The sequence below is a fragment of the Channa argus genome, chromosome 20 (genome assembly GCF_033026475.1).
Source record: "Channa argus isolate prfri chromosome 20, Channa argus male v1.0, whole genome shotgun sequence".
Lineage (NCBI taxonomy): Eukaryota > Metazoa > Chordata > Actinopteri > Anabantiformes > Channidae > Channa > Channa argus.
Window position 1 is genome coordinate 4188887 of NC_090216.1, and position 21672 is coordinate 4210558.

The window sequence follows — 21672 nt, forward strand, 5'->3', positions numbered from 1 at the left end:
AATTGATTACAGCAACCCTCACCAATTTTTATAATTTTAACCAGGCAGATCCAGTATATTGTTAATATTGTCCCATGTCACGTAGCTACAAATTTGCATAGTAGAACTGAGTGGCATTAAAAGGAGGTAAAGAAAGTACCTAAAAATTCAGTGCAATTATAGTATAAGTAGTTTCTTCCCACTACTGGTTTCCAGTAGAAGATTAATTTACAGCTAATGTTTGCTAAAAAAATTGCTGCCTTGGTTTAACATGATTATGGCTATCTGGGATTTTGATGGGTACGACTTTTATTCCAGCTGCATGCTCCAAACTGTTATCGTAAAAAAATCATACTTAAATGTGAGATCAAATCATTTTAAATACCAATTTGATTTCTTTGGGTTCTAGGCAGCACAAACGAGTGTAGTGTATAATAACGGAAAACATGTCCATGCTCGCGTCATGGCAAGTTAAGTACTGGAAGGAGAATTTAAATAAACGATTAAAAAAAGTATATTATTTAAATACAATTAAATAGTTACGCCTGTTTTTAAAGAGGCACAAAGCACAGGTTAATGATGAAATACCGAGGAACCTTGACATCCATCCACGAAGACTGGAACTTCCACAGGCTCTGAAAATGAAACTCGCGTCGCTACGTAAGGCGCTACGTAACACGTCGCTACGTGATGCGTCGCTTTCATTTTTCCAATGTGGAGATACGTTCGCTTTGTGCCAGGTGTTGGGGGGGCGGGGGGGCGGGGGGGCGGGGGGGACGGGGGTCGTTCTGCAGTCGGGTCTGCAGGACCACAACAAGCTGGGATGAGCTGCGTGTTCGGACGCCTGTCGAACAGAATAATAAAAAGCCACAGTCTTCAGTCATCAACTCAGTCAACTTATATGTTCACAAAAACTATCATGTTATCTTGCAAAAGTTATTTTTATTTTATCTGTATAAGTTTATAAATTTTATAGTGAAGCCTTTTACATCTCAAACATTTTTTAATCAAAAACGAAATGTGCAACATAAAGCCCGAATGGGATTCGATTTGTGAACTTCTGCTACGTAAGGAAAATGAATAGGTGCGTCCTGTTACAATAGAGGCGCTCCATGTCTGCTCCATCACAACACCAGCACAGATATCAATTTGCTCTGCACCAAGAGAAACTACTCTACACTTTTTAAAAATGCTCAACAGGATTATGTTTGTTTGCCTGTTTCTGGCTCTGTGCACTACGGGCTCTGCGCTAAGATGCAGCTGGATGGAGAACGAATTCAGACAACTCAGCAAAAAATCTTTGGATCTTATAGATACTATGGTGAGTGTACTTCTGTGGATCTTGTTAGAGTAATTTTTCTATCTTAATTGTTATTTTAATCGTCATCCAAGTATTTTAACACAAGATGTGTGTGTGCAGTCTAATAACTCCACTAGCACCACTGAGGATGCTGAAGATGAGGATGCTGAATATGAGGACACTGATGAAGAGGACGAGACTGTGGCCTTCCCTAATGATCTGTACAGCCAGGCCTCCAAAGCTTCAGTGAGTCAGCTTTTGTACAAAGTGTATTTTTTTTTTCCTTTCATCTTATCCCGTGAGTTCACGTCGCCACAGCGGATCATTGTCCGCATGTTGATTTGGCACCGCAAACCTCCCCAATTTGTACTGGGCTTGGACCAGCACTGCACAGCTGGGGATATGAATGGGCTGTTAGGGGTTCAGTGTCTTGCCCAGAGACACTTCGACATAAAGCCGGGGCCGGGGATCGAACCACTGACCCTGTGGTCTGTGGGCGACTGCCTTTACCAATATGTGAAATTAAAGACATGAATTCTTTGCTTTTATGCATTTTAATTTGTTCCTCCTTGTATTGATGTGTGATTTCTCCTCCTCCTCCTCTTTTTCTTCTTCTTCTTCTTCAAGGCTGTGGATAAACTTAGTTTCACAGTTCAGGTCCTGGAGGAGGTGCTCGTCCTGTTTAAGAGGAATCACAACTCAACATCATGGCAGAAGAGCACAGTGGAAAACTTAATCACTGTTGTGACCCGAGAAGCTGACGGCCTTCACTCCTGTGTAAGTCTCAAGATCAGTGTGTTCCCTTACATTTGAAATATAAAGATCTGGGTTGTAGCACTGCTTAGTGTTACCGTGAATCACATTCATGATGCATGTGCTGAGTTAGATCTATGCTAACATTTAATCTTATAACTAATAATTAAAAGTGATTGAAAGCTGATTTTGATTATTTTTGCTCTTTCATTATTTTAGATTGGGAGCCACATGCACAAGAAGAAGAACAAGAAGCTGCACATGTATTTCAAGAGACTCTCCCATCATGTCCTACAGAACAAGGTAAGTTTCTCTATTTATCTATTTATCCATCTATCTGTCGATCTCTCGATCTATTCATCGATCTAATGATGATTGTTTTGTGTCTGCAGGACCACAGTGCTGAAGCCTGGGAGCTGATCAGAAAGGAAATAACAAGCCATCTGCTGAGAACAGATGTGCTTGTGTCATCCCTGCTCAAAACCAACTAAAATCTGTCAGCTGGGTTTTTTTTCATATGCTTATTTATATATTTATTTTTTTATTAAACTATTTATGGCTTTTTGTATTTTTTTATTTATGTGTTTATTATGTATTTAACCATGAGATGAAAAATGTCTTATTGGCCTATGTTGTCCTAATGTTATTTATTTATTTGTGAATGTTATTTATTTATTTGTCAATTTAATTTATTTATTTGTGAGATTTTTGAAAAAAAAGTTTAACAGAAAATGTGTCAGTAAGTTTTTATATGTCGACGCAAATAAATATATTTTTGCAACAAAACAAAGATGTGGTTTTTGTTCCTTTTGTTTACACAGTAATAGATAACAAAAAGTAACTATTATTAGTAGTAAGTATTATTTTGTACCATTTAGCATCAATCAAATGAAAAACGAAATAAAAATGAATTTGTAAGACACTATTGCTTTGTAAGCAGATATGTAAATACAAGCCCTTATATAGTGGAGACTGTTGTATAATCAACGGAACACTACATATAAAATTTAGTTACACAAATATAAAATGCCTCTTCTTTTTGGGAGAAGCTGTAGCTGTGAACAAACACTGTTCATTAAGACCTGGTATGTAAGAAAACAAAAAAGGAGCCGTGACGTCAAATTACTGATCTCTGTCAGAGTTTTTAAATGATTTGAAGATTTGAATGATGACCTAAAGAATGAACAGTGTTAAAGCTGCTCTCACTGTGACCTCACACTGGGGATGCAGGAGGACAAGCCCCTGAAAGGATCCTTGGACAATGGCCTACAATTCTGAAGCCTCCTGTTTTCATCTCAGTTGTGCTCCAGAAGGTTCTTTGCTTCACTTTCAGGATCGGACTCCAGCTTACAAATACTTTCTTACGCTATTTACGTTTCCATTGTGCAGCTACAACATAAAAAAATATTCACTGGGTCATTTTTAAATGTCTTTAAAGATGTCAGGTCAGATTACATCTTTCTTCTCAACTTTATGGAAACGTACAGAGAAAACCCAAGTCAGCAGGTGAAGCAGTTGCACTTTGTATATTTCCTAACTTGATACTGGAAATTTCTCTGATCAAAAATGAAATTCTCAAAACTACTTCTTCACTTGTGCAAATCAAACGAGCAAGTTCTTATTTATTTCCTCAAGTTGCACATGCTTTGCTATGGTTATGCAAATGATTATGTTCATTTATCCAGTTGCTCACGACATGTTGATCAAAATGTATTACACTGGCTCTCTGTTATAGTCCCCTCAAAACATCTACTGCAGGCATCAGTTTATTGTAGAAGTCAGTACACGCAAAATGGTTGAACGTGTTGTCAAATGTAATCTGTCACACATATTTTTACATTTTCCTAGGAGACGTTTCTTTTTTTTTTTTTTGCAAATATGTCTTGAATTGATGAATAGCTCATGTCGTTCAAAGTGTTTCATCAACCAATGATCAACCAGCTCAGAGGCACATTGCATGAACCGTCAGTTGGCAAGCAAACGTATATTGACAGAGGACAGCAAAGTGTCATCAGTTTCTAGGAAATGGAACATGAGGAAATTAACATCATCAACTATTGCTTCCTTTGTGCTATGCAGTGCTGTAAAATACTTTTTCTGTATCTCAGTGACAGTAAAAACTGCAAAATTGTAGATGTGAATCCCCTCCAAACTTTTGCATCTCCCACATACAGTGATGCGATTGAGTCAGTTGATACACACCATAAAGAAATAGTGCAGCTTTTGCATTTCATCGTTATCATCTGTGTTAATCTTGTGCTCATCGAAAGCCATAGTTTACATGAAAAATACTTTGAGTACTTTGTCATATTAACACACAACTCAGCATTTTCATAATCTTGTTTAAAACAATGACCAGGGGACTTTCTGATGCCACTGACATGTTCATTCTTATGAGAGATAAATGAAACAATTAAGCAAGTTAGGGGCTTTTGCGGCTAATTCACAGACTTGTGTTTTTTGCACGCATTGTTTTGAGGATTTCACGTACTGGTTTGCTGATTTGACAAATGTACCAAAGCAACTGTGAAAACCTTTCGTATAATATGATCATATCCCGTGTGTCACTGTACACTGTAAGTGTTTTCAATAAGTTAAAACAAAGGTGCCAAGAGAACAAAGAGTCCAGCACCTGAAGGGATTAGCAAAAATAAAAATGTGCCTGCCATTTGTTTGGCTTTATATGCTTTAGATGGTCATTCGATTTGTTTTTTTGTGAGAGGTATCAGAGCCTGAACAGCACCCAAGCTTTAGTTGATGCTTTTCCTCATCAAAAACAAACATTTCATCCTTTTTTTGTGAATAAAAACAATGAACTTATTTCCATTTGCTGGTACAGTGATTTTATTGTCAATTACTTTAAAAGGTACAAAAAATATTTGATTCTGATCCGGACATAGTGTAGTTAAAAAATAAATAAGGACATAGATGAACAGAGCAATTAAGCAATTAGCTCCATAAATAAATAAATAAGTAAATAGATGCATGTGTAAAGTGATTTTGTCAATAAATGAGCAAATTTTTCAGCTCATAATTATGTAACAGATAAGAACAAAAAATACATAGACAAGGAAATGAACAAAATCATGCTGGCCTATTTTTGTTGGTGGTGAACAGATATATATATATTTCTATGACATAAATAAAAACACTTAAGAATAAAAAAATATTGGGTAAAACATATAAAAAATATAAAAGCTACATTCCCGTTTGCTTGATGCAATTTTTTAAAAACAATTAAGAAACAGTGATCAGCTACTGTACAGTCAATAAACAGATCAATAAATAGATGATTGAGTAGACATTGCAGCAATTAACCAGTAACTGCACGACTAGACAAAAGACTAAATTCATAAATAAGTGATAAATAAAGAAGCAAATAAAAGCTTGTGTTAGTTGGTGGTGAGCAGAGATGAAACCAGCTGGTCCGTTCTGAGGAGATGGGTTTTGATTTCCTTCCTGATCAGCTCCCAGGCTTCAGCACTGTGGCCCTGCAGAGAAGAATTGATTTGATGTTCTATTATCAGCCCGATTATTATCACTAGATGGATATGAGTATTATCATTAGATAGATCGATAGAGAAACTTGCCTTGTTCTCTAGGACGTGGTGGGAGAGTCTCTTGAAATACATGTGCAGCTTCTTGTTCTTCTTCGTGTGGATGTGGGCCCCAATCTAAAAGAATTAACAGTAACATTTCTTATTAAGTTGCTGTAGGTTTAATTCCACACATGTTAACTGATCCTTTCAATCAGCAGGATTTGATGTGACTGAAATTAGTCTAAAGAACCCTGACGCACGTTCGACCACGCTGACACTTACACAGGAGCGAAGGCCTTCGGCCTGACGGGTCACAATGTTCAGGAAGTTCTCCACTGTGCTCTCCTGCCATGATGCTGAGCTGTGATCCGCCTCAAACAGCCGGACCACCTCCTCCAGGACCTGGACTGTGAAACCGAGTTTATCCTCAGCCTGAAAGAAGAGGAGAAGAAACCGCACGTCAATACAGTCAGGAGCCAATTCAAACCCATACAAGGAAAGAAAATCATGTTTTTAATTTCACATATTAATGTTGGACAAAAGCCGACTCACTGAAGCTCTGGCCTGGCTGTACAGATCACTGGGGAAGGTCACAGTGTCGTCTTCTTCAGCACCCCCAGTGGTACTAGTGGAGTTATTAGCCTGCATCGGACACACACACAAACACACACATCATGTGTTAAAATACAAGGACAAACGTTAAAAAGACAATTAAGATAAATCCACGGAGGGACACTCACCATAGTATCTATCAGATCCAAAGAGTTTTTGCTGAACTGTCTGAATTTATGATCCATCCAGTTGCAGCTCAGAGAGGAGGCTGCACTGCACAGAGCCAGAAACAGGCAAACAAAGAAAACCCTGTGGAGCATTTTCAAAACTGTTAGAAGTTGCCTTTGCCGCTGTATACGTTCAGATCTCTGCTGGTGATGTGATGGAGCAGACCTGCAGCGTCTCTTTTATAACTGGACGCTCCTTTTTCATTTTCATGAAACACTGAAATGTGGTCAAACCAAACCTCAATACACCATGATGATGTCACACTCCAGACTTCATTCAATTTTGTTGTGGGAAAAATCTACAACAATGAAAAAAAAACAAAAACAAAGCACTGGTTAAGAATCACATCCGGATAAATAATAATTGTTACATATAATGTATATCAGAAAAAAATATAAAACAATAAGAAAATTTGTTCTCATTTTATTTCAGTATTTAATAGTTTAGTGTGCGTATTATTATGGGATTATTATTTTAATACCAAAAACTAAAGAGCAGTAATTTAAAAAACTCTTTCTCATTGTTTAATGGGGGGCACAATTTGATTATTTGATATTTTTAAATGAATTTCTCGGAACATTATTTATGCTCCGTGTAATAAAACAGACTCACAATAAATCATAATGTTTTAAAATATTCTTAAAATATTTGGACTTTAGTGTTTCGTGTTAATTATTTTGAAACGTGTAGGAATTCTCTGGAATTATCTACGCAGAAATTCTATGCAACCTGGTTTCACGTCGATCTTGGGAAAAAAAAAAATCTGCATGTCTGCAAGTCTGCTCGAGCTGTTGTAATTGCCCTTAACTCCATGGTGACATGGGCTCAGAAATATATACTTTTACTCCGACAATTAAAGACAGAAAATATATAACCCTGATCTGATCATCATCTGACGGTCCTAACATATGATCTATCAACAGCCAATGTCGTTTTTATTTGGGTTTGGGACACAAACAATCTTCCCTGTCGCGTATGCTTGTGGTTACATTGTGATCTGCAGCTTCATCCTTGTTGCTTTTTTTTAAAAGAAAAGTCAAAAACACTGCAGCAAAATGTGCACAACGTACGAAATTCAAATTATAATAAAAGAGCCATAATAACGGTCTAGGAAATGTAAACGTTATTTAATTTAGGTTGTAACCACTTCTAGACGCCTGCTTGAATTATCCGATAATCCCATGTGGCTGAAAATGTGCTAGTGACAGTCCCCGTCGCTATAGGATCTGGTTCTCACGTTAAATCGTCATTTTCTACGTGAAACAAGCTGAAATGTACAGAAGACTTCATGCGATGGAGCGTCAGCCCGCAGGCCGCAGCTTTCATTTTCTCATAATTAGGAAGGAACTTCTCCTTTATGGCACATTTCAAAAGCGCTGTGCCATAAACGGGAAGCAGAATTTAACTCATCGGTGATTTTTTTTATCAGTACCGAGTGAGCCAGTTCAACACGGAAACACTGATTTGATTCTAACAATTAAGGGATAATCGGGTTTTCCAATACATTTGTAATCACGTTGGACAGACTGCGCAAGAAAGGAGGTGACTGCAACTCACACATATTCATGAACTAAATAATAAAATAACCAAAACCTGTTTTCGAAGCAAAGAATACAAGTGTGTTTGTTGCATGTTCATGAATACAGTCAGTGTTAACTCGTCCACTATATATTTATCTGTTTATTACACCTCTTCATTAATTAACATTTGATACTGAAATATTTAATAATAATAACAGTTTGTAAACTTTGCACCAAGCAAACAGGAATTTCGTCTTCATATTTTAAGGTATTAACATGTCCCTGGGCAAGACACTGAACCCCCACCAGCCCTTTCCCATCCCCAGCTGTGCAGTGCCGGTCCAAACCCGGTAGAAATTGGGGAGGGTTGCGTCAGGAAGGGCAACCCGCGTAAAAACTGCTAAATCAATCATGCGGACAATGATTCGCTGTGGCGACCCTGAACTCACGGCATAAGCCGAAAGGACAAAAAGATAATAATTTTAAGGTATTAACGTAATAAAATATTTTTCTTTTCTCTGATTTCTGCTAGAAAAACAAAGGAGATGAACAATTTCTTCCTAAGAAAGATAATCGGACAACAGGAGCATTTTGGGTGTTGCACATTTGATTTCTGCTTTTAAAGAAATGATGTCAAACGAATGCAACAGAAACACCTGTTGAGTACAAAGCTGCTCACAATGAAATGAAAGCGTCTTTTAAATTTGTAAAATTCACAGTAGCTATTCATTATTATTATTATGATTATGATACAGATCGATGATGATGTCATAGTGTTTTTATTCAAGAGGGGGCGCAACAGTTAAACTATAATCTGTTTTAAAGAATGTCCTGGGATTTTTTTTAAACTCTGGAAAAATTGTGGCCCTCAGTAAACATTATTATTATTATTATTATTGTTGTTGTTGTTGTTGTGTTTATTTCTTTTTTTATTTTGTATATTTGTATTTGTATTCTTTGTATATATTTACCTCAAATATCTCATGAAACAATCAAATACACACCAACGAGGCAACGCGCATTCATTCATTTTTTTGAAAATGCATTAATTGTCTGCAAATAATATGCCACTGTCAAGTGTCTATAAAAAGTGTAAAAAGGAAAAGACCAAGATGAAGGCCAGTATGGATGTCTGTCAAACCAAAGCAAAGACGGTGACCTTGAGCAAAGTCTCTTGTGCGAGGCAGCGCAAGGAAAGCTGTATTTCATTGGGATTTACTTTCGCCGGGGGATGCAACGATACCGACTGCTGGTCACAAGTCAGCTTAAACGCCCCCTCCAAACGAAACACACGGAGAAACAGGACCATTTCATGAGAAAAACCACAAAGGTAAATGAGAGAGTTCTCAACGCCACCACGTTGCTGAACCTGTATCGAATTTATATTGTTAATATAGGCTACTTTAACATTTTCGCTTGGTGCTGTGACTTGGGATTTTTTTCAATTAAAAAATGGACCTTCGCTCAAAAAAGGTTGAAAAACACTGAATTAAAGGAAGACAAGTCCTTATACAGCTATTTATCTATCAGTGGTTCCCAAGAATGAGCCAGGACTAGTCTGTAGTGTCTGCCAAGTATTAAAGGAACCATATATTTCATTCAGAACTGTGTCATTTATTCACGCTCCTAACAACAACGAACACCTTCAAGCGTGTGCACAACATAGAAACTTGGGCCTAACAGACATAACATTATGACCAGCTGCGCAATTTGTTGGAAAGGTGATGTGATGTGTTTGTGACTGAGGTCAAAGTGGGTGGGGGAGACATACTGGGCTGCATTATAAGAATAGGTGGTCCTAATGTGTGGACCACCTCATCATCACGCACTCCAGTACGACTCCACTGCCCACTTTGACCTCAGTAAGTAGAATTATCACCTTTCTGACAGTTTCAACCCAAATAAACCTGAGAAATAATGTTATGCCTGAACATATAAATGCTTGCATATGAACGTTTGCAGGCACCAGAAACTGGAGCCCGTGAAGCGTTTCATTTCAAAATAAACGTCTGAGCGAATGTCTGTCCGCTTTAACCACTAAAAAGCGTGTGAAGCAGTATTGTTTTTCTTAGGAATGTGTTGTGATCCTCAGACGAAAACGACGGAGGGGAGTCCCTCTTCATTTTACAGCCTGTGTTTCCCTCCGACAAAGGTGAAATGTTACTCATTCATACAGTGTGAGGCAACGTCAGCGCGCAGGCCGCAGCCACGCACCCGCTTTCATTTTCGCATAAATAGCAACGAGGGACTTCCGTTTTACTATGCAGCGCGAGTGCGTGGCTGGAATCCGTCCCTAGACAAACACTAATATCATTCCCAAAGTTTAAGGATAATTACGTTTCAAATACACTTAGCATAAACTCTCTTTATTTTAATATTTTATTATACGCGCTGCGTCTATAATTCTCTATTTGGACACGGTCTCAATATAATACGTCTATATTTAAATACCCAATTTACTACAATAACAAATATTATTCAGAAAGTATACATTTTTGTTATGTTTCACTTTGTATTCTGTGCGTTGCACAGTATTTCCATGAGATCCTATTAAATCCAACGCGATATTTTATACTCGCTTTAGTGTCTGAGTTTTCCCACAAGAAAATGAATGCACGCTGAGGTGTGACGTCATCGATTGACCTGTGAAAGCAATCCAGGTCTTTCCCTTGCGGGTTGGACTGGTGGTGCAGCTGGAAAATGAAAAAGGAGCGTCCAGTTATAAAAGAGACGCTGCAGGTCTGCTCCATCACATCACCAGCAGAGATCTGAACGTATACAGCGGCAAAGGCAACTTCTAACAGTTTTGAAAATGCTCCACAGGGTTTTCTTTGTTTGCCTGTTTCTGGCTCTGTGCAGTGCAGCCTCCTCTCTGAGCTGCAGCTGGATGGATCATAAATTCAGACAGTTCAGCAAAAACTCTTTGGATCTGATAGATACTATGGTGAGTGTCCTTCCATGGATCTTTTAAAAAATGTTTTAAAAATCTTAATTGTTATTTTAATGTTTGTCCGTGTAGTTGTAACATGTGGTGTGTGTGTGTGTTTGTGGGATGCAGGCTAAAAATTCCACCAACACCACTGGGGGTGCTGAAGAAGACGACACTGTGACCTTCCCCAGTGATCTGTACAGCCAGGCCTCCAAAGCTTCAGTGAGTCGGCTTTTGTCCAACATTAATATGTGAAATTAAAAACATGATTTTCTTTCCTTGTATGGGTTTGAATTGGCTCCTCCCTGTATTGACGTGTGGTTTCTCCTCCTCTTCTTTCAGGCTGAGGATAAACTTGATTTCACAGTGCAGGTCCTGGAGGAGGTGGTCCGGCTGTTTGAGGCGGATCACAGCTCAGCATCATGGCAGGAGAGCACAGTGGAGAACTTCCTGAACATTGTGACCCGTCAGGCCGAAGGCCTTCGCTCCTGTGTAAGTGTCAGCGTGGTCGAACGTGCGTCAGGGTTCTTTAGACTAATTTCAGTCACATCAAATCCTGCTGATTGAAAGGATCAGTTAACATGTGTGGAATTAAACCTACAGCAACTTAATAAGAAATGTTACTGTTAATTCTTTTAGACTGGGGGCCACAAGCACAAGAAGAAGAACAAGAAGCTGCACATGTATTTCAAGAGACTCTCCCACCACGTCCTAGAGAACAAGGCAAGTATCTATCTATCTATCTATCTATCTATCTATCTATCTATCTATCTATCTATCTATCTATCTATCTATCTATCTATCTATCTATCTATCTATCTATCTATCTATCTATCATAGATATTACTCATATCTATCTAATAATAATACTCTTCTGTCTGCAGGGCCACAGTGCTGAAGCCTGGGAGCTGATCAGGAAGGAAATAACAACCCATCTGCTGAGAACAGACCCGCTGGTTTCATCTCTGCTCAAAACCAACTAACACAAGCTTTTATTTGCTTGTTTAAATATCACTTTATTTATGAATTTAGTCGTTTGTTTACTCGTGCAGTTACTGGTTAACTGCTTCAAAGTGAAGTCAATCATCTATTTATTGATCTGTTTATTGATTTATTTATTGACTGTACAGTAGCTGATCACTGTTTCTTAATTGTTTTTAAAAATTGAATCAAGCAAACAGGAATGTAGCTTTTATATATTTTTTATATGTTTTACCGAATATTTTTTTATTCTTACAGCGCAAGTTTTTTCATTTATTTTATAGAAATATATAAGAAATATATAAGATGAATATTTTCTTCTTCAGAAAAATAACCAAACAACACCAATAGACCAGCTGAATTAGATGTATTTATTTGCTTGTTTATTTTTAAAAATGTATTTATTTATTTATTGCTAATTCATGTATTGATTCATGTGTTTAGTTGTGTGGATTGAAATGCAGTGTTATGTTTCTGATCAAAATTTGTACAGCTCAACTTACAAAAGCCAATACAAATTTACAGGAAATGGAAATGTGTTTATTGTTCTTTTTCCTGTTACATACACAGACATCCACAGAAATTATCATACAGCAACAAGAACATGTTAGTCCACGTTCAGGCTTTAATTCTCCAACACATACTGTGTAGAGTCAAAATAAAACAGACACTAATCAGTCAATAAGTGTGTGAAATCATCATGCAATCATATAAAACACCATTCATACAAGAGTCTCTCGAAGCACCAACTGTGTTTGCTGAAACATCAGCTGTTAAGATGGTTTATTTACACGTCAGAGGACTTCAAATCACGTCAGATTAATCAAATTCAGTGTTACTGGACAGCACATACAGAAAAGCAAGGAGTTTGGAACAGTCATGCTGAGGCACATTTACAAACAAGCTGCAGTGTACAAGCAGAAAAACAACACGTCTCCACATTGTGGGGCCAACCTCCTACTGTAAATTGAATGAGTGCTCGTTGCGCGGCTGCCCAGGTGGCGAGAGGAACAGTCACTAAGCTACGTTGCCTTCACTCCCATGGGGCCTCAGCACCATCAGCCTGGGCGTACACGGTGAGTTCCTCATACAAACCTCCACCACATGTCTCAATGGCCAAGCCCTGAGCGAGACAAACAAGACAGCTTTAGGGTGTGTGCTCCTGGGCCTTTGAGCCCCGATGTGGCTGTGAGGAATCGTGCTCTTGTTATAGGATGACAGAGTGATGTGATGAGAAGATATGAAAAAGTTTACACCAATGGTTTGGCACTGGTACAGATATTAACTAACTAACAACTGACTAAGGGGAAACAACTTTATAGTAACTTTATGTGATGTCCCAGGAGTTTTTAAAAATATGCCACTATGAGAGCCCTGCTTTTTTTTCTGTACTTAAGGACACATTAGGATTTTTGTACTTTGCAGAAGTATTTCCATTGTGTTACTTTAACTTTTAGTCCACTACACTTACTTTGCCACTTCAGTAACCAGTTACTTTTTGCAGATGCAGATTGTTATTAAAAAAAAACATCATAAACTAAAAGAACTAAAAGCTCAGTCAGTGAGACCACAGGTTAAGTGGTGATTCACCTCTGTGTGTTAAACTGTCCTTGGGCAAGACGCTGAACCCCACGATGCTCCTTGCGGGTCAGGTGAGCACCTTGCATGGCAGCCACCGCCACCAGTGTGTGTTTGTGTGTGTGTGAACGGGTGAATGACAAGCAACACTGTAAAGCCGTTTGGATAAAAGTGCTATACAAGCCGAGCATTTACCCCCCAAAAAAGGAAAGATTATTATTATGGAAGAAGCCCCTGTTTGCACATCACGTGGTTAAAATCACCCCAGCTTTGCCCACTACTGTTTAAAATGAATATTTTTATCTTTTACTTTTGAATTTTTGTTAAACTTAAAGCATGAACTTAGTACTTTTACTTGAGTTAAAACAGTGCACTGTAGTGGAGTGTTTTTAGGTAAGTACTTTCACTCTTACTTGAGCATTGCGTTTGTGTACTCGTACCAACTCTGCTCCATAGATACCTACACATAGGCTTTGTTCACTGAGAGTTGCTTTCACAAAAGAAGATACAATTGTGGTTACGAACTCAGTGAAGCGAGTAGACTGTCTGTGTCCTGTTTGTCTGTTAGCATGTAAAGAAAAAGGCAGCTGCGCTGTGTCTTCACAGGCCTTCAAAAAATGTGACGAGTCTAAAGAGCCACTTCTGACAGGGAGAAATGTCCATGTGTTTGATAAATTCCAACAAACCTCGTAGATGTGATCAGTTTCAGGCTCCTCGTATATACTGTCCCTCTTTTCCAGCTGTTTAGAAAGAGACGAGAAATTAGCATCAGCTATAAAAAATGGCTGCTGTAATGGTCAGCCTGTCTTTCTATATGTTCGTGAAATTATGTTAGGTCATTTTCTAAATATTTTACTAAATATGGCTCTATAGGTTATTTTTTCCAGCAGCAGAGACGTATTGAAGTCAAGTGACATCTAGCAGCTATAGTAAACATGGTATTTAGATACAAAAATGTTTGAAAGGAAGGAAGTTGAGGTCTTCGCTTAAGGAGGACGCTAAGTATATCACCTATGGTCAGGGGCAGATCTAGGAATGTTTTATTGGGGTGGGCATTCTGGGGCACATGCTCAACATAAGCTGGCACATTTACAAAATGTTTTAAAAGGTGTTTACTCTCAATTTAAAAAACCCTTTCGTATATGATAAATGTATGTTATTTGTAAAGAAATGTTTCATTTATATGCAGGGGTTAAAATCCATGTCTCTCTGGGATACTCTGCCTTGTTGCATTGGTTCCAAAATTCTAATCTGACAAAAATATGTGACAACACCTCAAAGGGCGTCTTCACCAATTTTGTGTGTGAATGCACATAAATGTTTTTTTCTTTCCCTTGGACTTCCCTATATGAAAATATTTCTCTGCTTCTAGCTGAAAAACTCCTCCAGATGACATCACCCGGAGGAATTTTTTATCATTAGATGATGTTCAGATGACGCCATCTGGAGGAGCTCTGAAAAAGCAGGTCGACCATAATTACGAACTTCATAGTAAGAGCAACAAGATGGCAGAATCTGAACTGAAGGTTCCTCCAAGTGATGTCATCAGGAGGCTTTTTCCAGCCAGAAGTAGAGAGATGTTTTAATATAGGGAAGTCAGAGGGACTAGTCAAACTACAACCAAAAGAAGCAAGTTCAATATTAGTGAAGGCGTCCGTTAAATGTACGTGCTAATTAAATATTATTTATTTGTATTTGTTTCCGATAATAGCAACTTATATCAGACTCAGACTGGGCGAGTTCACTTTGTACTGAATGATCTACAGCAGCTGGGGGAGGGTGGCACCCACTCCGGGTGCCACCCTCCCCCAGCTGCAGCCCCCTCTGGCCCTGCCCCTGTGTAAAGGAAGCAGAGATTCTCAGCCAAAGCTGAAGATTTTTACCCAACTTAACTGTTTACTCAGTGTCTGAATCAAACCAAACCAATATGTTTGCACAGCTGTAATTCCGTGTTTTTTTTTTTTGTTTTTGCATGTTAGGCCAGAGAAAAATTATATACATTTTTGGTTGGAGGACATGTTGGTTAAACTGTTTTCCTGAAAGCTATAATGCTGCTCCTTTAAATTACTGTTAGACTGGATTCAGCTTTTAAACATGTCTGATGTCATATATCATGTTCAAACGTTTTATGGTGAGCTAATAAGCTTTCAAGCTGAGAACAGAGCCAAATATAAGCAAAACATTTTCTTTTCCCCCAGTGGAGAGTAGTGACCTTAATCTAGTTTCTTCAAATCCTGCACTAAACCACTGAGCTGCAAAGTCTGCTAAAGACTTGTGTCAGGCGTTCGTCTTGTTCCTCACCAATTTTTGTTTGCGCATCACCACAGCAGCAATACACACAGCCAACAACAGACCCTGGAGCACAATGAGACCATCCTTCATTTTGGACCTGTATTCTGCCTTATCACGAATAACTTTATCTGTGAGAGGAAAGATTCGCGTTGTCAAATGAGCACTGAAAGTTATGATTCATCATGTTTAGGACTGAATAATGTTACTTACGAACTACTTGAACTTTAGTTCCAGGTCCCCAGTCATTCTCTCTCTTGCAGTAATACACTCCGCTGTCCTCTATGCGCAGATCACTGATGTAGAGAAAGGCTCTTCTGGGGTCATCAAATGTGATCCTTTTCGCCATGCTTCCATCTATTTCCATTGTTTTGTTCTTGTACCACGTTACATTACCTGTCAGTTGTCCAACCAAGGACATGCAGTAAATTCCTACACGGCCGCCGGCTCTCACACCAAAGAACCGGGGCCTCTGGGCAAGCTGCAGGGTCACTGAATGGACAAAATAAGGTCTTATGAGATCTCATATAGTGCAGATCATTTCGCCCTGCAGAAATGTCCCTCAGTAGTCCGTAAGTAGCCTCTACCCCCCCAGTGTTGATCCTGAATACTTACAGTAAAAATTAGTGAGGTCAGACGTCTTGTTCACTTTATGGGTGAAACTCTTATACGAAACATCAGTATTCTCAAATCTAATTTTGAGCTTACAGTGTCTTGGAGGTAGCTTGCTGAGACCTACACCTCCTAGAATTATTATTGTTTTTAAATTATTTGATTAACCATTTCATCTATGAACTGCAAGAAAATTATAAAGAAGGTTGCCAGACCTCGAGGTGACGTGCGATCCGACAAACAAGATGAATCTCAATCTCAACATTTACGATTGAAATTTACAACAATATAAAGCAGAAATAAATTTAACAGCGGTGGAAAAGCAGGGACTTGTTTTTGCAAAAAAAAAAAAACAACAACAAAAAAACATCAATTATTAATCAGTTAATCAAAATTGATGGCAATTCATTTCTTGCTGTTCAACAAATGATTTTTGATTAGCTGATTCATTCAATAAAAGTGCACTGGTTAAATAATTCATCAATTTATCAATATTTTTCTTTGTCTCTGTTTTATGCTGTAAAGTGAAGACCTTTGGGTTAAGGACTGTTGGTGGTATGAAACAATTAATGTTAAGACGTCACATTGATTAGACTCTGGGAAATAATTTCACCGTTTGAGGACATGTTATAGACTATTTGATCGAATACATTATGGAAACACAATACAGTTGTCTTGCTGTGCCTTTAAAGTCTCCATGCTCCATGTTGTCTTTCACTAAAACGAATTAAACATCTAAAGTACTTGATTGATGAGGATCATTTAACTGCAATATCTTTTCATTATAATCTGGAGTCTTGAATAAACAATAGGACACCAGTTGATCAACATGACAATAATAAAATAGTCTTTGTCTCTGAAGACAACTTCCTCTTTCCCCCAGGTGGCCAGGAAGTAATGGTGCTGTGGAGTCAAAAATAACATGCAAAATGCTTCTATGCAGTGTAGCTGTTGTTTAACAGACAAAAAATGACGAATAAAGCGATATAACCTGTTAATTCTCTGTGATTTACTGATGTTAATATCTGCAACCGAGGCGGATGTTGTTTGCACCACATCTATCCTTCAGTCACGGTTAAACTCGCCGTTTTGCAAGAGTTTTACCTGAGAGGTTGATCAAAGCAAGCCCGCAGCATCCAGCCAGCAACCAGCTCATGATGACATGCAGAAGACAATAGTTTTTTTATTTCCAATGCCGATGTCCCACTTCGGTGTATGTTCGAATCCTCTCTGCAGCCGTCAAAATGTCGTGCACGAGGGGGAAGGAGCGTCTGCACCACTAGCTGTGCTGTCTGTTACCACATATGCCTTGATGCGAGGCAAATAAGGGGAAGAGGAGGGTGACCAAAATAACTTTGAACAACCCACACTTTTACCATTAAAACCAGGTCCAATTTTATTCACGTTGGTTCCATTTTTAGGGATTAGAGAAACAGCACAGCAAACCAAAATATTAGGTGGCGTTGAAAGATAGTTCTAGTGCGATTTTAAGACAATTTGTAGCAACAAACAAAGCATGTATGATACCAAGTTATTATCAGCTCTGAGGTTTGGTTTGGTTTAACATTTTTCAATACTGGTGACCTCTAATATTGAGTTTCAGTTTCAGTAACAAAACTTTTCTATTTACATGCAATTGGTTTCTTTTTACACATATTCATTTATTTTCAAATGTTGTCTAGACATCCTTACGGAAGATGTAAAATTGGTTAACTTGTGAAATCAGGTGACAAATGTGACCAGATGTTCACCCCCCGCATCTAGGTGCTGTAGCTTTTTTTAGTATTTGGCACTTTTTTTTTTACAAAATTCCATTATTCAAACAGGAAAAGTGTTTGTGTCTCTGCTCATATGAGTCACATGGAACAATGATAAAAAAAACCCCATCAGATTATATCCTGTCTTCCCACCGACTTTGACTTTGGTGTCTCTAAAGACCAACGATTCTGTGAACTGGTCTATAACAGCTGACAGTCTCAGCGTTTATCTGTCTCAGGTCCATGTGACAACTCACAGACTCTGCAGAATGAGCTTCAGATTTAAAGGTTCATGCATGTAGAACAAAACTGTCTGAAAATTGTTGCTTTGCTCCGGCAGTCATCACTCAGATGAACACATCATACGGAAGAGTGATTGTCAATTAATTTAAATTCATTTGTTTCATAGAGACGACCGAAAACGTCAGCTACTGTTTTCAGTCTTTTAAATGAATAAAGTAACCTGAAGCTGAGCTTTTGTGAACTCATTGAGGGTAAAATGGGCAAAAGGAGGAATTCTGAAATTGATTAATTTGAACAATTTCTTAATCAAGTCTTTTATAAAATATCGTACAAATGTCCATCCTTTTTTGGGTGGAAGGACATCGTTTCTCTCTTCATACGTTCTGTGTTTGAATAAAGATGGAAGGTGTGAAGCCTCATGATTTTACTGAGGATTTTTTTAAAGGTAAACATTTCAATGGGACACTTGTGGTTGTTGTGATGTTTCTCTGTCACTGACTCTCGGAGAGGAGTTGCTGGTTGTTTGAGTAGCTGTTACCGCTTGTATTTAATGCAAAAGCGAAATGGTTTCGGTCTAGTGACATTTGGAAAAGATGGAGACCAAGCGACGACCTGGTGGATTTCTCCTTTGCAGTGGAAGGAGACTCCGCTCACACTCAAAGCTTTGGGCCAGATTGAAAAATCGTAACTGGTGGATGGGTCACCATTAAATTTGTTAAACACATTACACACTCGGGTCCCATTGCTGATAAAGTCTATGCAAAAATGCTTGAGTTCTTTTCGATTCTATTTAAAATTGCATAAACAAATCAGCTCTGTTGTCAGCACCCGCTTCTTACATCACTTTCAATGTAAAATAATCCCCCGTGTGTTTGTTTGGAGATGATAGCTGGTGCTTTTACTTTTCTCTCAACTTGACTATTGCGTCGCTGGTTATGATTTCTGTAGCAGTGTGACTCTTTACTGGAACCAAGAAATCAGAGAAACCATATCTGACATGTGCTGAGACACAGAATTTGGTTTGAAGACTTGCTGCATGGTCTGACACCAGCTTAGATCTCTGAACTCATCTTACACCTGCAGGCCCCTCAGATCTGCTGACAAGTTATTGCTCTATTCCACACACACTGTTCCCATCTGATGGCGACTGAGCATTTTCCATTGTGGAGCAGGTGGTCTCACAGAAAAATATCTGCTTATGGACACTGGAGTTTTTAACAAACAGGCCACACTCTGTAGGGATAGGCCCCCCACCACTCGTCCTCCATGTGTCTCCGTACAGGAGCTCCACAAGGTTGTGTCCTGAGCCCTTTCCTGCTGTCCCTGTATATCCATGACTGCACACCCATCAGCTGCACCCATGTCATCATTGCCATCATAGTGGGCCTGATCGGTCCTTTTACCACTGCTCCGTGGAGAACATCGGGAATCATGGCATCCTTGTGTGGTACAGTAGCAGTTCTGCAGCTGGTCTGCAGGAAAGGCCGTGCAGCGATTCATCAGAGCTGTAGACAGACAATTACTACAGCCCTGGAGGACATTATTCCTATTTTATTAGCATCGATTTACCTTGTGCCTCATTTTCATTGTACTTGTACACTGACAATAACAGGAATCTGAATCTGTTTTTTTTAAATATGCTATATTAAACAACCCAATACGAGTTATGAACTTTGTTCTTGATCCCCTGACCACCAAAACAAATGAACCTAATGAACTTTAGCTGTACATTATACCTGGCTAGGTATATCCCCACATCACTTACAGCATGGCTGAGTCTTGTTATGCAAGAGTGAAGTTTTCAGGTCAGCCGAGCACATCACATTTCCATAATTCTCAAAGCAAATATGCATCTTGCAGAATCCGCTCAGTTTGTATCTGCTGTATCGAGCTTTCACAGTGTGTGAGCAGAGATAAACTGCTGCTTCTGTTGTGCCAACAGGAAACACACACACACACACACACACACACACACACACACACACACACACACACACACACTTCAACCATATAATGAGATGTGACTCATTGTGCTAAACCTTGTTCTTAGATTGTCAACCTTTCATGTTTTTATTTTTAATAATGATAATGGGAACTATTTTTTTTAGAGATGCAATGACTAGTCGATTAACTGATTAGTTTTGCAGCGTTCTCCTGTCTTACATCATAGTAAATCAAATATATTTGGGTTTTAGACGGCTGGATGGGCATCATAGGGCATCTATCTTGGAAGAGTAACTGTTTTCGGATGCTCTGCAGACCAAAGATCGAGAAAGTTATCATCTGCAGCTCATACCAAGGTCAAACAGCAAAGGGAGTTTGGGAGCATTCCCCTGCCATTCAAAACAAAGTAAATAACAACAGAAAGCGCCAGCACACAGCAGAGCAGAGCAAAGCTACAGCTAAACCCACATCCCTTTAGATAACTTCAGTCAGTACAGGGCAAGGCACAGCGTGCAACCGCAAAAACATGCAAATTAATCCGACGCCCTCCTCCTTAGTTCTTGTAAGGGGCAGCGCTTGCACTGTTTTTACGGCTTTCATCTGTTGCCACCCATGCACATGTACAGTAATAGCGCCTGGGCCAGCGAGCTGTGCACGGCAGACGTCAGCCGTTCATTTAGAGAAACATCAGTGAAAGAGTGGGCTAAAACATTTGGGGGGAAAAACAGCCTGCTGTAATACAGTTTGCAATAAAAGGTGATGCTTTAAAGAATAAGACTAGGTTTTTGGATTTTACTGTGAACAAACCTGATAAAAAGACCTAAGCATAGTAATTAAAGTTTGTGATTAAATTAACTAATTATGCTGTGAATACTCAGCCACGCACAAACTGTACATTAAAGGACGTCTTCACTGATTTTGAACTTGCTTCTTATGGCACTTCCCTATATCGAAATCTCTCCCTAGTTCTAGCTGAAAAATGCCTCCAGATGACATCACTTGAAAGGAGCCATCAGTTCAGATTACGTCATCTTGTTGTTCACACTATGGAGTTTGTAATTATAGTCAACCTGCTTTTCCAGAGCTCCCTCCAGAGGACATCATCTCCTCATGATGAAAAACTCTCTAGAGGAGTTTTTAAGCCAGAAGCAGAGAAATATTTGGATGTAGGGACGTCAGAGGGACGTTTAAAACCATTGATGTACATTTATAACGTGGGCTAAAGCCATAGAAAGCAAGTTGAAAATAGCTCAAGTTGCCTTTTAATCCGCAGCTTCAAATAGTCCAGTCTCAGTAATATTAAGTAGCCAGTTGTTTTTGCAGGTTTTTCTTTTATGACAAAAATGAAACTTTATATTTCTGACCCATTTAAGTGTATTAAACTGGCAGCAGTCAACAGTGGGGCCGGTCCATCTTGCAACCACCAGGGGACCATCATTTACTGTACCACACACACACACACACACAC

General features: G+C 38.8%; 4 protein-coding genes across 4 annotated transcripts; 2 read left to right on the forward strand and 2 right to left on the reverse strand.

The window, feature by feature from the left end:
- Positions 1 to 770: 770 nt before the first annotated feature.
- LOC137105723 (interferon a3-like) lies at positions 771 to 2523 on the forward strand. Its single transcript, XM_067488256.1, has 5 exons — positions 771 to 1300; positions 1400 to 1525; positions 1907 to 2056; positions 2252 to 2335; positions 2425 to 2523. The coding sequence occupies exons 1-5, from the start codon at positions 1169 to 1171 to the stop codon at positions 2521 to 2523; spliced, it is 591 nt and encodes a 196-aa protein (XP_067344357.1). The 5' UTR covers positions 771 to 1168.
- Positions 2524 to 4866: 2343 nt separating this feature from the next.
- Positions 4867 to 6486, reverse strand: LOC137105696 (interferon a3-like). The gene is made up of 5 exons (XM_067488215.1): positions 6312 to 6486; positions 6124 to 6213; positions 5854 to 6003; positions 5623 to 5706; positions 4867 to 5523 (listed from the first exon to the last, which is right to left on the reverse strand). Exons 1-5 carry the CDS (start codon positions 6441 to 6443, stop codon positions 5425 to 5427), a joined length of 555 nt encoding a protein of 184 aa, XP_067344316.1. The 5' UTR covers positions 6444 to 6486; the 3' UTR covers positions 4867 to 5424.
- Positions 6487 to 10640: 4154 nt separating this feature from the next.
- LOC137106120 (interferon a3-like) lies at positions 10641 to 12165 on the forward strand. The gene is made up of 5 exons (XM_067489146.1): positions 10641 to 10815; positions 10930 to 11022; positions 11143 to 11292; positions 11440 to 11523; positions 11685 to 12165. Exons 1-5 carry the CDS (start codon positions 10684 to 10686, stop codon positions 11781 to 11783), a joined length of 558 nt encoding a protein of 185 aa, XP_067345247.1. The 5' UTR covers positions 10641 to 10683; the 3' UTR covers positions 11784 to 12165.
- Positions 12166 to 12299: 134 nt separating this feature from the next.
- cd79b (CD79b molecule, immunoglobulin-associated beta) lies at positions 12300 to 17557 on the reverse strand. Its single transcript, XM_067489145.1, has 5 exons — positions 17365 to 17557; positions 15862 to 16140; positions 15661 to 15779; positions 14046 to 14099; positions 12300 to 12904 (listed from the first exon to the last, which is right to left on the reverse strand). The coding sequence occupies exons 1-5, from the start codon at positions 17414 to 17416 to the stop codon at positions 12815 to 12817; spliced, it is 594 nt and encodes a 197-aa protein (XP_067345246.1). The 5' UTR covers positions 17417 to 17557; the 3' UTR covers positions 12300 to 12814.
- Positions 17558 to 21672: the final 4115 nt, after the last annotated feature.

Bases quoted from the DNA above. Each gene is read 5' to 3' on its own strand.
- LOC137105723 (XM_067488256.1), top strand. From the start codon at position 1,169: ATGCTCAACAGGATTATGTTTGTTTGCCTGTTTCTGGCTCTGTGCACT. The intron at 1,526-1,906 runs GTGAGTCAGCTT...TTCTTCTTCAAG, and splicing joins GCCAGGCCTCCAAAGCTTCA to GCTGTGGATAAACTTAGTTT. The intron at 2,057-2,251 runs GTAAGTCTCAAG...TCATTATTTTAG, and splicing joins CTGACGGCCTTCACTCCTGT to ATTGGGAGCCACATGCACAA.
- LOC137105696 (XM_067488215.1), bottom strand. From the start codon at position 6,443: ATGCTCCACAGGGTTTTCTTTGTTTGCCTGTTTCTGGCTCTGTGCAGT. The intron at 6,214-6,311 runs GTGAGTGTCCCT...TGTCCGATGCAG, and splicing joins TGGATCTGATAGATACTATG to GCTAATAACTCCACTAGTAC. The intron at 5,707-5,853 runs GTAAGTGTCAGC...TAATTCTTTTAG, and splicing joins CCGAAGGCCTTCGCTCCTGT to ATTGGGGCCCACATCCACAC.
- cd79b (XM_067489145.1), bottom strand. From the start codon at position 17,416: ATGAGCTGGTTGCTGGCTGGATGCTGCGGGCTTGCTTTGATCAACCTC. The intron at 15,780-15,861 runs GTAAGTAACATT...TTCCTCTCACAG, and splicing joins AACTAAAGTTCAAGTAGTTC to ATAAAGTTATTCGTGATAAG. The intron at 14,100-15,660 runs GTGAGGAACAAG...CTTTCTAAACAG, and splicing joins TGATGCGCAAACAAAAATTG to CTGGAAAAGAGGGACAGTAT.
- LOC137106120 (XM_067489146.1), top strand. From the start codon at position 10,684: ATGCTCCACAGGGTTTTCTTTGTTTGCCTGTTTCTGGCTCTGTGCAGT. The intron at 11,023-11,142 runs GTGAGTCGGCTT...CTCTTCTTTCAG, and splicing joins GCCAGGCCTCCAAAGCTTCA to GCTGAGGATAAACTTGATTT. The intron at 11,524-11,684 runs GCAAGTATCTAT...TTCTGTCTGCAG, and splicing joins ACCACGTCCTAGAGAACAAG to GGCCACAGTGCTGAAGCCTG.